General features: G+C 43.2%; 1 protein-coding gene across 1 annotated transcript in view; it reads right to left on the minus strand.

Annotated features, from left to right (window-relative positions):
• LOC132426645 (histone-arginine methyltransferase CARM1-like) overlaps positions 1 to 16,233 on the minus strand; it is a 268,188-nt gene extending 251,955 nt beyond the window's left edge. Inside the window, exon 1 of the mRNA XM_060013442.1 lies at positions 16,056 to 16,233. Within this exon, the coding sequence (XP_059869425.1) occupies positions 16,056 to 16,233 (178 nt within the window). The remainder of the gene's footprint in view (positions 1 to 16,055) is intronic.
• Between the last annotated feature and the right edge of the window lie 1,260 nt (positions 16,234 to 17,493).

Here is a 17,493-nt window from a genome sequence, read left to right on the forward strand (position 1 = left end):
GGTCTCAAGCTACTTATTCAGTGCCCTTTTTGTACTATAAAATGTTCAGAAGTTTTGTGTTTTTTTTCTCACACTCACAGTTTTTTTAAAAGTGTCTAAAGTATCATTATTATGATGATACATAGTGGCGGGAGCAAATATTTCTTAGATTTCAAATTCTTTGTAGTTAGCCATGGTCATTAGGTCATCTATATTTAACTCCAAGGTCCAGAGGAATATTGAGCTACATTTTTTACTCAGTCTCAGAGGAATAATTTGACTGCCCATAATTATACTGAGATAATGCACCACAAACTCCTACTAGAAGGCACTGGTTATGTCTACTCAGAGAAAAATGGTTGTAAATTCAAAGAGTGAATTATCCAGATACTGATTTTCTGTTTTAAACAACCACACCTACATTATTTCCAAACATGAATGTAACTCAATGTTTTCCATGTTAATTTCCTATGGCTGCTGTAACAAATTACCACAAACCCGATGGCTTGAAACAATACACATATAGCCTCCAGGTGTCACCAGGGCTGTGTGGCCTCTGGAGGGTCTACAGAAGAATCCATTCTTTACCTCGTTCAGCCTCTCCTGTTCCCTGACTTGTGGCCACATGACTCTAATCTCTGGTCCCCTGGTCAAGAGTTACAGTAGATTAAGCACTTTTTAAGCTTACGATGTTCAAACATCATAGAATTGTTGTTTTCTATGTTTGTTTCTCTCAGAGAGCTATGGTGTGGTTGTGCTTTTCATCTGAAATACAGTTTCTCTATCTGAAGACAAGCAATTTCAATTTCCTTATTTTAAATTTATATTCTGCTGCTTTACTGAATTCTTTCTATTATGTGAGAAAGTTTTACCATTGTTTTCCTAGGGTTTTCCAGGTACACCATCATATTATCTGCAAATAGAAACAATTATTTTACTTCTTCTTTTCCAACTCTTATCCCTCTAATTGTCTTGGCTATTACTTCTAGGACAAGGTTGAACAGTAGTACAGATAGTATGAGTATTTTTCTTGTTCTTAGTATTAGTGGAAGTGCCTCTAGCATTTTCCCATTAAGATGCTGGCCTTAAGAATGAGTTACATATCTTTTATTAAGTTGGATTTTGTCCAAAGATTTTTTAGCATCTCTGGAGATGTCTATATGATTTTTTTCTCCTTAGATCTGTTAATGTGGTGTATTATTTTACTGGATTTCCTAATTGTGAAACAATCTTGCACTCCTGGAATAAATGCCACTTAATCATGGTTTATCAGTTTTTTATTGTGGCATTGGATTCTATTTGCTAATGTTTTATTAAGTAACTTTGCACCAATATTCATAAATTATATTGGTACTAATTTTCTAATTATAATTTCATTAGCTTACTTATTAAAAAAGAATTTCAATACTCTCAAATAAATTACAGAGCAGTGGGTTTATCTGGTCTTTGATGGTTTGGAAGAATTCCGCTGTGAAACCATCAGGATCTGGTACTTCCTTATGAAGTAGCTCCCTTATAACCTTCTCTATTTCTTTGACGGAAATTAGTCTGTTTTACCTTCTGTTTCTAACAAAGTCAATTTCTTTAGGACACTGTCTATTCCACACAGGTTTTCAAATTTATTTGCACAGATGTTGGCAAAATTGTCTCTAATGATTTTTTTTAATTCTTCTGTTTTAAGTGTTATTTCTTCCTTGCCAATTCTTGTTTTGAATATTTATACTTCTCATTAGGTTAGTTAGTAGTTTGTATATTTTGCTAATTTTTTCAAAAACCATGGTTTTGACTTATTGATTATATCTAATTTTATTTATTATTTTCCTCCTTTGTCTTTTGTTTTTGTATACATTTTCTAGCTTTTTGAGTTTGGAATTTCATTTGTTCATTTTTATTTTCATTGATAAAAGTGTTTAAGATGATAAATTTTCTTCTCATCACTACTTTAACATGTAACAAATATAACAGATTTCTCTATCCTCATCCCCGTTTTTAGTGTTAGATGTACAATGAAATACATTAAATTCTCATCACCAGCCCTTCTGAAGCTCATCTCCTCATGTGTTAGTGGGAGTCTGATAGATTCACAAGAAGGGTCCTGGTTACAAAGTCCTGAGTTCTTGCCGATGTAAAAAACATGACAATGCTGTTCTACTGCTGATGTACTTTGTATTTTGTTTTTTAAAAACAAATATTATGTTGTTTTTGAATGTCTAAGGCGACCCAAATATCTTTGTAAGATATTTTATCTTTTTGCCATGTAACTCTAAGGACTTTTTAAAAAAGCTTTATATAATCTATTTTACTGAGATAGGTCTCAGAGTTAGTTGTTATGGGCCGATATTCCCTGATATCTAGTAAGCCTTTTCAGTATGTAGATTCTGACCTTTTACTTGCAAGAAATAAGGATTTTTTAATTATAGTTTTAAATATTAATTCTGTTCCATTGTTTTGTATATCTTTTTTCAGGGAATCCAGTTATACCTAATTGGATCATCTTTGCCTACATTGCATTTCAAATACTTTCTCTCTTACCTTTCTATTTCTTTTTCAATATCATTTTTCATTCTCTTGGTATTTTCCTGACTTTCTTTAATGCTCTTATTAGGTTTTCATTTGGGTCTCAGATACCTTAGGGAATTTTTTAAATTAGTCTTCATTGGTTATTATTCTATTATTGGTCTATTATTGGTTTTTAAATTTCTGCTTCAAATGTTTGTTTTTTCAAATCCTCAAAAGTTTATTTGAGAATATTTTATTTTATTTCATTTAGTTGGTAGAAATTTCATCAGTTGATTTAATTTGCTTCTCATTTCCTGCTATATTTTTAAGGTAGTTACATACAAATGAAAACTGTTGACACCTCTGCATTTCTATGTACAGGTGGCTTGGAGTGGTTTAAGAGATGCCTACTTTAAGAGTACACTCTTCTATCAGGGTACTAAAATGTGGTAGATTTACTGGATGGCTTTTAAAATTATTTTTAATTTTTTATTGAAAGATTCTTTAAATTCTATAGCGCTTTACAATTTTCCAAAGTAACAACCTTTTTTTTCCCCTACCCCTATATTCGCCCCCCACCCCCTTCCCTCTCCCCGCTGGTAACCACTAGTTTCTTCTCTGTATCTCTGAGTCTGCTTCATTTTTGTTTTATTCACTAGTTTGTTGTAATTTTTTTAGATTCCACATATAAATGATATCCTACAGTATTTGTCTTTCTCGGTTTGACTTATTTCACTTAGCACAATGCCCTCCAAGTCCATCTATGTTGCTGCAAATGGCAAAATTTATTCTTTTATGGATAAGTAGTATTTCATTGTATATATATACCATATTTTCTTTATTCATTCATCTGTTGATGGACACTTAGGTTGCTCCCATACCTTGGCAAATGTAAATAATGCTGCTATGAACACTGGGATGCATGCATCTTTTAAATTAGTGATCTTGTTTGTTTTTCGACATATACCCAGGAGTGAAAATGCTGGATCATATGGTAGTTCTATTTTTAGTTTTTTGAGAAACCTCCGTACTATTTTCCACAGTGGCTGCACCAATTTACATTCCCACCAACAGTGTAGGAGGGTTCCCTTTTCTCTACATCCTCGCCAACATTTGTTATTTGTATTCCTTTTGATGATAGTCATTCTGATAGGTGTGAGGTGATATCTCACTGTGGTTTTGATTTGCATTTCCCTGATCATTAGCAATGTTGAGCATCTTTTCATGTGCCTGTTGGCCATCTGCACTTCCTCTTTGGAGACATGTCTATTCAGTTCTTCTGCCCACTGTTTTTTGTTTGTTTGTTTGGGAACAAGGCTGTAGGGGTGGGGTTGTTTGTCCTTTTCTTTTTTCTTTTGCCTTGTAGGATCACAAATGTGCTTTCTTTTATTTCTCTGCAACATGTGGTTTTCTAAGGGTGCCTCTCCTGTTATAAACTTCTTCTCTTCTCCTGAAGTGTTACCTTTCCAAAACTGCTTCTTGACACACTGTTTGCAATTTAAGTTTCTTTCCTATTGTCAGTTTCCTGATCTACGACATTACCTTTTTTCTTTCCAGAATTTTCACTCTTAGAGTGGACTTTCTTTTTATGGTGATAGCTTTAGATCAATATGAGGCCTGCTACAAGTTCTTCCTTCTTTATTTTATGCAACTTTTCAGGGACTGCCCTTGTAACCTATAAGGGCATACAGCAGGAGGATGAGAGAGAACTCACTGAGACTCCATGTTTATTTTTGCAGTTGCAGGTATTTTGAAGTTTGGACAGTTTTCGTCTTCTTGTTATGCTGAGAACATGAGTTTTATTTCTTCTTGTTATTTTTGTTTTGGGAGGAGGATATGTTGGGAGATTGAGGTTTATACCATCACCATTACCTCAACTACCCCGCAAATTAAAATACTTGATAATGTTGTACCACCACATAAAATACTTCTAATGACTGTCAGCTATGAGAGTTCTCTACCCTTGCCATGATACCCCAAAACATGTTTATTAATTCTCTAGTAAATTAGAGCATATAATCTCATGCCCCAAATAACATAGGAAGACTGGGCATCTCAGAATCACAGAAGACTTACATGTACATGTCTGTCCAAAAAAGAAGAAATCCCCCCCCCACCACATAGTTAACTAACTGAAAGTGAAAAAAATATGAGACAAAAAGAAAAAGCAGAAATGTTAGGGAGCAGATACATGGTAAACAACTATCCAATAAGAGACTTTTGCTATGTGCCTCAGTCTTTTGCCAAGTGTAGCAGGCCATCTCCCATTAATTTGCAATATTTATAAATACCTTGGGATCTGCAGTGTCATTAGCTGGACTTGGTTAGGCTGACAGCAATGCATAAAATTTAGATTCACATTCCTCTTCCCTGCCCTAATTTACGGATTTTCATTCATCTTTTATTTTCTGATACCCACGATTCAAGACGTAGGTATTCTCTCAACCCTGTCCACTATCTATCTCCATGTCTTTTTTTTTTTTGGCTGCGTTGGGTCTTCATTGCTGCTGCGCATGGGCTTTCTCTAGTTGTGGTGAGCGGGGGCTACTCTTCATTGCGGTGCGCAGGCTTCTCATTGCGGTGGCTTCTCACTGCAGAGCACGGGCTCTAGGCGCGCAGGCTTCAGGAGTTGTGGCACGTGGGCTCAGTAGTTATGGCTCGAGGGCTAAGAGCGCAGGCTCAGTAGTTGTGGCGCACGGGCTTAGTTACTCCGCGGCATGTAGGATCTTCCTGGACCAGGGCTCAAACCCGTGTCTCCTGCATTGGCAGGCAGATTCTTAACCACTGTGCCACCAGGGAAGTCCCTCCATGTCTTTTAAAATATACATTCTAAATCCATGACTGTGTAAATGTCGAAGTTTGTGAAATATATTTTAGATAATGACATAAAACGTGGCTAGTACAGAAAATATGGCTAGTATAGAAAACAGCAGTATTGCTGGAGTGAACCGGTTGTTTATCCCCTAAGATGCAATAAACCCACAGTGAGCACTCTAGCTTCCTTTCTTCTTCCCTCCCTCCCTTCTATCCATCCACCAATCCATCCACTGTTCCTTCTTTCTTTCTCCTCTCCCATCTTGTCCTAACTTCTTTGTTTCACTCTATAAAACTTCACTGTAATTTCCTGTATTTGAAACAGCAGCTCGCTCAGTTTCCCCTGGGAGTGACTTCATAAAAATGCTTCCGTGTCTGAACCTAAACACAAGGCAAATTTTATCTTCAATAATCTCTTCCCTGCATTCCTGCAAAGAAGAAAAGCTAGCTGAGCCTTCCAGACAAAGAAATGAAGTCATGATGAAGTAAAGCTGACTAAAAATTAAACAGAGGTTCCCACAACAGGATTTGCCTTAATCATAAATATGGGCCTCTGCCATCCAGCTATCCAAAGCAAAGCAAAGGACCTAGAAGCCAAAAGCACACTGGAACGGATTTTCTGTTCCATTGATCAGTGAAGCTCTGTTGAGAGATTTCCTATACTTTGAGATATGTGCTTTAGTTCTACAACTGAGCAGCAAACTCCCTGAGAGCTTCACGGCAGGACTATACATGACAACTAATTTTAAAAAGCAGGATTCTTCACCTGGTGTTTAGCAATTTGTGTTAGAAGCACAAATATATTCTCTTCACACAAGTCCACAGAAAGTCCAGAAGAGACAAAGACACTGATGCTTTCTGACTGGTACCAGAATGTATGCTTGGTAAAAGCAGTGACTTTGTTTTGGTCATTCCTTGTGACAGGCAGACTCTGAGATGGCCCTCAGTGGTCCCTGCTTCCTGGTATTCATGCCACTATGGAATTCTCTCCCATCGGGTGTGGAATGGCCTACTGGCTGACAGACTACGACAAAGGTCATGGCTGTCACTTGCATGATTAGGTTACAAAAGACTGAGACTTTCGGGCTTCCCTAGTGGCACAGTGGTTGAGAGTCCGCCTGCCGATGCAGGGGACACGGGTTCGTGCCCCGGTCCGCGAAGATCCCACATGCCGCGGAGCAGCTGGGCCCGTGAGCCATGGCCGCTGAGCCTGAGTGTCCGGAGCCTGTGCTCCGCAACGGGAGAGACCACAGCAGTGAGAGGCCCGCGGACCGCAGGAAAAAAAAAAAAAAAAAGACTGAGACTTTCATCTTGCTGTCAGACTCCTTTCTCTCTTACTGGCCTTGATGACACGAGTTACCATGTTGGGCAGCCCATGTACGGAGGAACTGGAGGGGGCCTCCTGCAAGTGGGCCACAAGGAATCGAGGCCCTCAGTGAACAACGACTGATTGAATTATGCCAATAACCCACACAAGTGGGCTTAGCAGAGGATCCCTCCCCGGTCAAATCTTTACATGAGACCTCGGCACAAGCAGAGCCTTGACTGCAGCTCTGAGAGATCCTGAGCAGAGGACCCTGCTAAGCCACGCCAAGATTCCTGACCCTAGAAAGAGTAAGACAAGCAGTGGGTGTTTTTAAGCCACTGGGTTGGTGATTATTTGTTACTCAGCAATAGATAACTAATACCCTGCTACCTGCCCAGCACCTTGGACAGTGCCTGGCTCATGAGCAGTAAATATGAACTGCATTAACCAATAAATGACATTAATTCCCATCACTGATATGCGGAGCATTACTGAGGAAAGTTAGTAACCTATTCCTCACAGTGCTGCTGTGTACAACACAACTAGGTGAACAGACTCAATTTTCTACAACAAACATTCTAACAAATGCAAGTTTCTAAAACCAACATATAGTAAGTAGATACAATTTCTCATAGCAAACATGTTAAATAAGCTTTTCAGTAGTCATAAGACCCTCTAGGTTGACTTATGTTTCCCAGGAGATAACAGTAAACTTTCTATAGTTAAAAACAAAATATTATGGGAGACTTTTTTTCCCCTTCACAAACAGACTGGCCAGGAACTCAATTCCATGATGACAAAATTCAGAATACGCGTAGCCCTGATCCAAATAGTCCTTCCACCTGACCTGACAAGTGCTCTTTATTCTTTATGCCTTCATGGTTCCTAACTGGAAAATATGCTTCAACCCTCTCCTCACATTCTCAAAAGCATTGGGGTCAACCCCTTCCCTTTTTCTCAAGGTTTCTCACTCAATACTCCTGTGATTGTGGCCTGTGATTCCAACTTCAATTTTAACGAAGAGTGAATAACTATTTTAAAGTTCCTCATTACACGTTGTGATAATTGCTATGAAAGCGAGAGGGCTGAGCTAAATGGCCGTGGATGCAGTAAGAACAGTGGGCACTTAGCCTGGTGAGAAACATAACTTTCAAACTAAAGGATGAGAAGGACCCAAATACACAAAGGGCTGGGATGGGGATGTGGACATGGAACAGCATTTCAAGCAGAAGGAACAGCACATAAAAAGGCCCTGAGAAAAGATCCATCAGCAGAGAGGTTGACAGCAGAGAGTTAGCCATGTTCTGAATATGAAAGACAACTATACACAAAGAATCTATTGGAATCACAAAATATACATGTCCTCCAACAGTCCTGCAGGAAGTCCAGCCCAGACAAAGAATCCTGATGCTTTCTGAATGGTGCTAGAATGTAAGCTCCAGAGAAGTGGCAGCTTAGCTTTACAACTGCTTGTCAAATATCTCTGCACTATTTTTATCTGATAACTTTGACTCCATTTACTTTGGAAATTAATTGAAGTCATTTTGAATTTTTCCACTTTTTATTATTCTGTTTATTTTCCCCATTACTTTATGAGGTAAAACTTACCTCAGCTTCCAGAAGAGAAAACCAAGGTTCAGGCAGGTTCAGTCAACCTACCCAAGGTCATGGAGCCAGTAAACCTACCCAAGGTCATAGAGCCAGTAAACCTACCCAAGGTCATGGAGCCAGTAAATGGGGGAATCTGATCTGGTTGATCCAGCCACCTCACCAGCCTCATCATAAAACAGAGGTTCAAATGGTGAGAAGCAATTAACCAAAAAAGGTCACAGAATTTTATTTAGATGGCTGGCCTGGAATTCAGGAAACCTCATTTCTGTCTAAAATATGCCAAGAACAATACCATCAGCCACTCTACCCGCTCCCTCAGGTTTCTAAGCTCACTGAAGAATCCAGCTCCCTCCAAGCAACAAGCAAGTGTTTTCTCATCCTATGGGTTTGCAGCTAGACATCCAACTTTATCACAGGCTAAAGACCAGGTAGCTAAACACAAGATGGTATCATGGAAAGGGGAAGGTGCTCAGGCTTTGAGGACAATATACCTGGAAGAAAATGGACCCATAAAATAAGGTCAATATTATTTACCCTCCAGGTCATTGTGAGGCTGGAGATAACGCGCTATCTCCTACCTACCACGAAGGAGTAGCTTAGCTAAATGGAGGTAAATATAATAATTAAAAAGTGATCTGGGATACCCAGCCATCTCTCAGACCTGAAGAAAAAACACCTTATTCAAGACTATAAGGGCGTTCCAGTGAGCAAGGAATCTGTCCCTATTAAAATGCTAATGCACTGGAAAAACCTAACCTCTTCAGCTTCTACCCACAAATCTTCAGGGTGAAACCCTGGCAAAATAGAGAGGGAAGTGAGGGGTGTGGGGAAGGCTCCCAGGCACCGGGGATTTATAAGGGAGGAAAATCCTGGGAGGAGGAGGATACCGACGACAGAACGCACTCCACATGCTCCAGTGTGCCAGGGTTAAGAGCGTACATCACCTGTGACCACAGGAGGGGGGAAGGAGGTACAGAAGGAGTTTCATCATCAGGATGGTTCTAATCTGATACATTTTTATAAGCGTCATCTTTTCAAGTAATTATCTACTTCCAATATCCTGTGGCCAGTCACAACACAAAGCACAAATATGACGTCAGTGATATTGCTTTTCTTCCCCTTCAACAACCTCTTTGTTTTGAATAACAACTCTGAAAATTACGGGCAACTATGCTATCTACAGTTTATGCACAAGATCCCCATGCCTCTTTTCTCTTCCCAGGGGCACTAAGTATTAATCAGTGGATTGCCTGTCTTTGGACTAGTTTACTCATTGGTACTGATCACAGACCACAATTTAGTAAGACTATTGAAAATGGGGGAGGAAAGGGATCTTAAAGGGTCTTTATTTGGCCAGGAAAACAAGTCTTTTCATCTATTTCCACTTCTGGTGTCCTTAGACTCGGATGCACAAGGGCCTTGAACGGTTTTCCATTTGTCATCCGTTCGAGGTACCGTTACTGCCTGACAGAGGAAGGAAACGCTTTTTCTTCACTGGTATATATCCCATAATGCTGGAACACAAAACCAGGTCTAGCTGAAAGCCTCAGTTTCACTGCATTAAATATCTTCCTTGGAAAGCTACAATGAAATCATGATAGCACTGCTTTTGGTAAAATAACAATGAAAGAAAGGAGTTACTTGGCAGGATTCTGACGGTATTTCACATCTTCAAACAACTCTTCAGGGCAACAATATCGAGATAGTTGCTAGGATCAAAGAGCAGCAAGGTCAGGTTTGCCCATGAACAGAAGGAATAGCCTACTGTTTAGGGGAGAGGCTACTGTGTCAGAGAAATATGTAGTTGTTTTCCAAATAGTTTAGATGGAGGCGTGTTAGGGTGTGCTGCATTTGTGACTGCTGGGGCAGGCAGGAGGGGGAGTTCTGCATTTCTCCTCCCTCATGTGTCCACGTGACGGGAGCTCCACTAGCGCGCGCGAAGACTGCTCTTCACTGTGACGGAAACTGGGGTATGAGAGGCGGGGTGCAGGGTGCTAACCACGCTGCAGTGTTTCTCAGAAGGAAGAACGTCCCCAGCACAAATGTTATTTGTGCCCCACTGAGAAATGCTGTGCCCCAGTGAGGAGTCTAGCCTCCCTCCCCACCACCGCCCTGTCTCCCACAGGGTTCTCTGATTTGTGCCTTTGGGAGCAGCATAGGACCTGCTCACTCCGGCCCCCTCCCTGCTTGCTTCTTGGTCTGCTGCTTGGAGAAAAGTTATTTTATGGGGTGCTCACCCCAAGTGGGAGCAAGTTCAATTTATAAGAGAAGAATGAGAAAGCCCAGTGTGGTATACATCCAAACCCATGCTCTCTACCAGCTTTTTCAGTAATTGTGATGAAGAAGGCTGTTATTGTAGTTCCTGCAAAACCCCATTAGTGAGAGTGAGAGTGAGAGTGAGAGTGAGAGTGAGAGTGAGAGTGAGAGTGAGAGAGAGTGAGAGTGAGAGAGAGAGAGAGAGAGAGAGAGAGAGAGAGAGAGTGTGTGTGTGTGTGTGTGTGTGTGTGTGTGTGTGTGTGTTACACCCTACATGACCCAGATGGTCTAACTGGCAGTTTTAAAACATCGTCCCCAAATTCTTTGATACTCCTCCCATAAAGAGGCGGGGTCTACATCCTCTCCCTTTGAACCTGAGCAGGTTAATAAATGCTTTGACCAATAGAGCATGACACAGGTGACGTCAACTGACTTCCATGCATGCATCACAAAAAGGAATGCAGCTTCTGCTTTGTGTGCTGGAAAATTCCCACTTGGAGCCAAAAGTCTCCCTGGTAGAAAGCCCCAGAGTGAAGAAACCATGCAGGAGGAAGCCACGCCATATGCAGAGGTCACCTGTAGTCTCCATACTGACAGCCTCAGCGTTCTAGTTCGTGTCCAAAGGCCATCTACTGGCAGAATTCTTTCTTGCTCAGGGAAGATCAGTCTTTAATCTATTAAGGCCTTCAACTGATTTGATGAGGCCCACCACATTCGGGCGGGGGTGGGGGGGCAATCTGCTTTCCTCAAAGTCACCAATTTAAATATTAACCTCATCCCAAAACACCCTCACAGAAACATCCAGAACAATGTTTGACCAGATATCTGGGCACATGGCCCACCCAAATTAACAAGCAAAATTAAGCATCACACCAGCCCAGATGCAAACCCAGGTGAAGGAAGCCTTCCTAGATCCCCCAGACCAGGCTGGCCACCAGCTGTGTGCCAAGGAGTAACCTGTCAATGCCACAAGGAGCAAAGGAATCACCCAGCCACTCCCTGCCTGGTTTCTTAACCCACAGAGTCTGTCTGGGAGCATTATAAAATAGTTATTTTAAGTCACAGAGGTAGCTTGTTATGCTCCAATAATAACTGGGACGCTAACTTTAACTTACATTCCTCCCCCTCCCCCTTAACAAGCATCAGCTACACTGGCCATCTCAAACACACCAGCTCCTTCTAGCTCCAGGGCCTTTCCACCTGCTGTTCTCTTGGCCTGTGATAGTTTTCCTCCAGCCCAGTGCTTAGCTGGCTCTCTTCATCCTTCCTGCCTCAAAGATTACTTCCTCAGAGAGGCCTTCCCTGACCACACTCTCTAAATCAGCCTTCCTCTCAATGTCTCAATGTCAGAATGTTTTTTCATTCTGTTCGTTTTCTTTAAAACATTTACCTCAATCTGAAATTATCTTGTTGTGTCTTTGGCTATTGTCTTCTCCCAGTTAAAACATGAGTTCCATAAAGCTGGGTCTTTATCTAGCCCCTGTATTGCCCATACAGTGATTAGCACAGAACACATGTTCAATAAATATTTTTGGAATGAAAAGTAATTAATGCTCATGTCATACATAGGTGACTGACTTCCAGATTCTGTCCGTAGACCTCAATTTACTAACACTTTTATCACAGACTGAATGAAGGAAAATTAGTCCTCCCATGTGATACAAAGGATATGCTTCTCTGACGTTTCTTCTCCCTCCTCTAATGAGATGAGCAACCACGAGGGAACAAAAGACCTAGCATCCTCTCACAACCTCTCAGAGACAAAAACCATTGCATTTTTATACTGGATTATCAGTGTGGCTTATTCACATATTTTCCAAACTCTTCCAGATTAACTAAAAGGCAACTCTAAACTGAGGAAGGGAGGAAAAGTTCTCTCTTTTCTCCTGGAGATCCACTCTGCCTTTAGCCTTTGCACAATACAGTCTCAGCTCTTAACTTCCTCCCCCAGACCCACAGCACGGGGCTTACAGAGACCCTGGAGAAAGGGGTGGAGAAGAAGCAGCCTCATTCCCCACTTTTTTTTGGTTCCCCTCCCTTTCCCAGTTCTTTTATACACTTGAGGTATGAAAACAATGTATATTCTTCCCCGTCACCTGAACTCAACTCCTGACTCACAAGCCCTTCCTACCTGCAGCCACCCTCCTCTCCCAGCAGGACTCAGCCCCACCCTATATACTTATTAATTCCCTTGTATTCTGATTCTCCCTCGTATTAACCATGTCTTTTCGTTTTGTATTCTGAGGCTTTGACATTAGGGGCCTTGCTGATGCCGGGAGAGAGTGCCCCTCCCAGGGTAAGCCAATTCCTAAAGACAGTAAACAACACACCTGCAAGCACACTTTTCAAATATAATCCAACCAATCCAAAGCCCACACTCCAACCACCTGCTTTATTGGGCCGTCACACTCTGGGCCACTATCCACCTGCCCTCATCACCCCAGGGCCAGATACCCGACCACTAGGGAGAGCGTGTATGCACCAGAATCCACTGGAATTATTCAAACTAGCCAATCTACACCTGCCCACCCGGCCTCAGCCATTCCTTCCCACAGAAAGCACGGTGAAGGCTCCTGCCCACAGCTCCCCAGCTCCCCCGCCTCCTGACGGACTCCAGCGCTTCCCCTCACCCACCCCACCCCCCCCCCCGCCCCACCATGTTGTGCCCTCTCCTCTTGAGAACTGAGTAACAAACTATCTTTTCAACGGCAACTGGCTCCTGATCTGTTGACCTTACTATACCTCTGATTGTCTGTTAACTCACTATATTTTAAAACATCCTTCTAGACTGTAAGTGAAGCCAGTGTCTTAATCATTTGGGAGACAACTCAGAGCCTGCACTCTCAGTACTCAGTATTTTAATTCTCATTTTAGCAAGATTAAAAACTTCTTGAATTAAGTCACTGACTCGCTCAAGAAACATTTATTGATGCCTTGTGTGTATTGTGGAAGGCTCTGGGGATAGGAGGATGAACTAAGCATGCTCTCAGGCAGGCTCCTGGTAGGAAAGGGGCTCAAAAAAATTGTTAAGGGAAAAAGGAATAGATGAATGTCTTCCCAGACTCCACAAGCTAGAGCACATTACTGGCTGTATCCCCTGGTATGTTCCCCTCATAAAATCACTGTCAATTTTGGAGGGATTGAAAATAAACTGATTTGTCTTGTTCTGTTCCATTCTTTACGTGACAAACTATTGAGACCGGGAATCTAAAAGATTATTCCATTTTTCCAAGCTATTATCAGATTTCATTAAGTTTCCTTTGAAACATCTTCACAAAAATACAGCCTAGTTATTCCTCAGAACAGCCTGAGAAAACTATTGTTTTGGGGACAGGACATAATATTATTCAATCATTATTCAATAATTATTCAATAATTCAATAATATTATTGAAAACAGTCAACACTTACTGATCTCTTAATATATGCCAGGTATTGTATCAAGCATGGTGTTTGCACCCTTCTATTTGATCCTCATAACATGTGTATTATCATAACACATGTGTATTATTTTACAAATGAAAAAACTGAAGTAGGATGAAAGTTTTGCTAAATGTAGCACAGTTATAAAAAGATCCAGGCAGTGTTACTTCAGAGTCCACTTGTTTAATAACTAATTCTAGATGTGAGTTAAGAAACTATATAGTTTTCTAATGATACATTGCTTAGGCCCTTTCTTATAATCCATTAAAGAATTTGGGCCAATCTTTATTCCAGGAGAAATTCTACCCTTTCAAAATGCTGCTACTAAATGTACATTATTTGAGTACAATAGAATGTTTCTTCTAATAGTTCATTAGGATTTGTTTGTAAGCTGCTCTGCCTGGCCACCATCCACAGGAGTCTAGTTGGTTATATAGTAAAATGAGCTACTGTTAAAAAAAACTCCAGAATTGTTCTCCAAAAACTCTCCATAAAAAAGTGGCAAACCTTAGTAACTGTGTTCATATACAGAATGCATGTTAGGACTCAAGCTGTTAGGAGAGCGAGTTCTCTGCTTTTTTGTGAGTGAATCTTTCCCAAGGAATTTAGTCAAAGTCTTGTGGCAATGACTGCTTGCCTTAGCTTTAATTATTCTTTTTATTTCCATTAATTTGGTTTAATACATACCACACAGGTTATCTCCAGACTTGATGTGCTACACCGGGGGAAACTTACTCCTCTCTGTAAGATAATTATATCCTCACAGGCCAGGCACTGGGTGTGCTCTGGGGAGTCTACAACTTCAGTCACCTTGAACCTCTAATATGTCTTCTTTTAAGGCACTTTTGTGGAAAAGCCACAGGACAGCAAGTACCATGTATATCTCAAATCTGCTCTTCTGTTTCTATGAATGGCTACAGATTAAACAAAATTACCGTAACAGGCAAACTGAATTCTTTTTCTGGCACCTTGAGTTTCAGAATTCCCAGGAGCAACACTGAAATCTACTTCTCTTTCCTTCTCCTTTCCAAAAGAGAAAGCAATGAGTTGCTGAGTAAGGCTTTTGATCTCTTGCCCAACCTCAGGCTTCCTAAGATACTGGTCAAATGATGTTTAATGCTTCTTTTTTTAAAAAACCCAAACCTCCCTATCCCAGCCTAGAGTAAAGGAAGAAGACACACGTGAAGGGTTTCTTTTACTCTACAACAAGCAATTTTTGAGTGCCAACTATGTGCCTGGATCTGTTCTAAGGCCTTAGAGATGCAGCAGTGAATCGGTATCCTACTTATCACTGAGCAGGAGGGCAGTACTTTAAATTCCCACTGGAACCAAACCACGACACAGAACACTTTAAACTCTACACAGCGTCTTAGAAGTTAGGGTCGGAAGAAACCTGAGGAGTCTTAAAAGACTTGCAGCTGCCTCAGGCTCTATTCCCTACACTTATTAGAACCCGGTACTTAATATGAGCTGCAGGAAAGAGATGTGACCCCCTCATAGTCATATGCAAAGTCTGGTGCGCAAGTATACACATTTTCTGGGGCCACGTTCTAGACGTTTCCTCGAATTCTCAAAAAGGTCCGGGATCCCACAAAGATTAGCAGCATTCCTTTAATATACCCACTGCTCGGCTCGAGGAACCCCCGGGGCTGCACTTGCACGTCCTTGATAAAGGTCACCTTCTGAACCAAAAACTAATGCCTGGTAGACACCACACAAGCCGCCCCAGGGGCTCAGACTGCTGCACACCCGGCTCAGTCCTTCCTACACTCAGAACTTCGCCCTCAAGAGAGCGTCAGGCTGGAAGGTGGCCCACTGCCTCGGAAAGGGAGCGAGGCCTGGAAGGAAGGAGGCATAGGTTCCCGGCAAGGAAATCACGCGCCTCACTTTGGACAAGCTATAAGTTATGGCCGAGACTAGTTCGCAGAGCCTGTCTGCCCCGAGCGCCGAAGTTTCTCTGAGCGCAGTCATACACAATTAGATCCATCTGGGCCTCTTCAGCACTGGCGAGGTAGCCCCGCACTTCCCCCCAGCGAGCTGTCGTGCGGAGGGGGCGCACACCTGCTCAGGGCCACGAGGACCGCACCCCGCGCCCCTCTCCCACGCGCGCGCCAGGGTCCGCCACTTCCGAGCGCGACTCGCGTGCGTGGGTCGCGCCAGTACCTCACCGTCAGTCACCGTCGCATCCGCCTCCTCCCCTGCCGGGTGCACCTCCAGCCGTAGAGACTTCGGGTTGGGAAGCGAGAGCGGCCCCGCATTGAAGAGCTGCTCCTCGGTGACGAAGCGCAGTTGCACGCGGTACTGCCGGCGCGCCGGGATCCGGACGGGAGCGGGAGCGTCGGCCATGGTGCGAGCGCCTCTACCACGAGCCTGAGCGGCGCCGCGGCGTCGCCCCGCACTGCTCCGTGCGCCCAGAACTCGCCGCGGGAAGGGGAGGGACTTGGAAGCGCCGCACCTTCCTCACCTCCGCCGCGAGTTCGCTCTTCGTCCGCCGGCTGGGGCCGCCCCCGCCCCCTTGCGCATCCGCTCGCAACAGCCGGTGCCCGGCCGCCGCTGCCACGCGGCGACCCCAGGCACACAGGGCCGCGCGGTAGCTGCGCGGGAGGGTGCAGCCATCCCACGGGGCCGTGGCTCCGAACGCACAAGTTTAGAGAGCACGCGAGGCACCTGGAGGCAGTTGGGGTTTGGAAGCAGAAGGGTGACACCTGCTGTTCGCTGGTACCGCTCGGCGGGCGTGGGCGTCGGTTTGGAAATGGCCGCGGCCCGAGCTTCTTCTGGGTGGCCACTGGCTCTCGGGCGGGTTCTGGGGCTCCTAGCGCTCACGTGTGAACAGCCGTCCCAAGTACCGAGCTCTTTACTCATTGACAGGGTCCCGGCAGTAGCAGCCAGGCGGCGGGGAAGCCCGGGGACACTCTTGCGACTGGCTGGTCCCGGATGATCACGTTCATCTCCCATCACCTAACTCGGAATTGAAAACGTACTCACTGCTGGATTGTGAACCATTTCGCTAGACGTGAGTCGGGAGGGCCGGGGAGTCTCATCCCCAAGTTGACGCCTGACTCCACCAGCTACCTAACCTACCCAGTTAGCTCCAGCGTCAAAGCATGGAGGCTCCAAACCGTACCAAACATTGTCTTCTCTGCAGAGAAATTGGTCTTCTGCTGCAGGGGGGTAAGAAAAAGAAGCAGTCCTTCTTTTGAGGAGAGTGCCCCGCAATCGTAGACTCATTTGCTATAAAGGGAACTTTTCAAATTCTGAACCAACTTCTGTGTCCTAAATTTGTAATCTCCTGACAATGAACTGCAGGGAAGAAGCAAGGATTGTAAATCCATTTGGATTCCATGAAGACAATGTCCTTAACCAAGCAGGCTGACTTTACAAGAATGAGCTTCCCTCGAGGCCCTGGGGTTTGTAGCTTCAGAATTTCCAACTGGACTGTTAAACCCAGCCCGGCTTTATGAAATCCCTGGTCTCATTCATCTCCCCACTCCCACCCCACCTCCCATGTGATCCGAGTTCCTGATGTGGCCTCTCTGCCTCCTCCCCTTATTCACTCCCAAGGCTTTCCCCTCCTTCTCTGTCTCTTGTCTCTCTCTTTCATCTAAA

Source organism: Delphinus delphis, chromosome 6 (assembly GCF_949987515.2).
Source record: "Delphinus delphis chromosome 6, mDelDel1.2, whole genome shotgun sequence".
Classification (NCBI taxonomy): domain Eukaryota; kingdom Metazoa; phylum Chordata; class Mammalia; order Artiodactyla; family Delphinidae; genus Delphinus; species Delphinus delphis.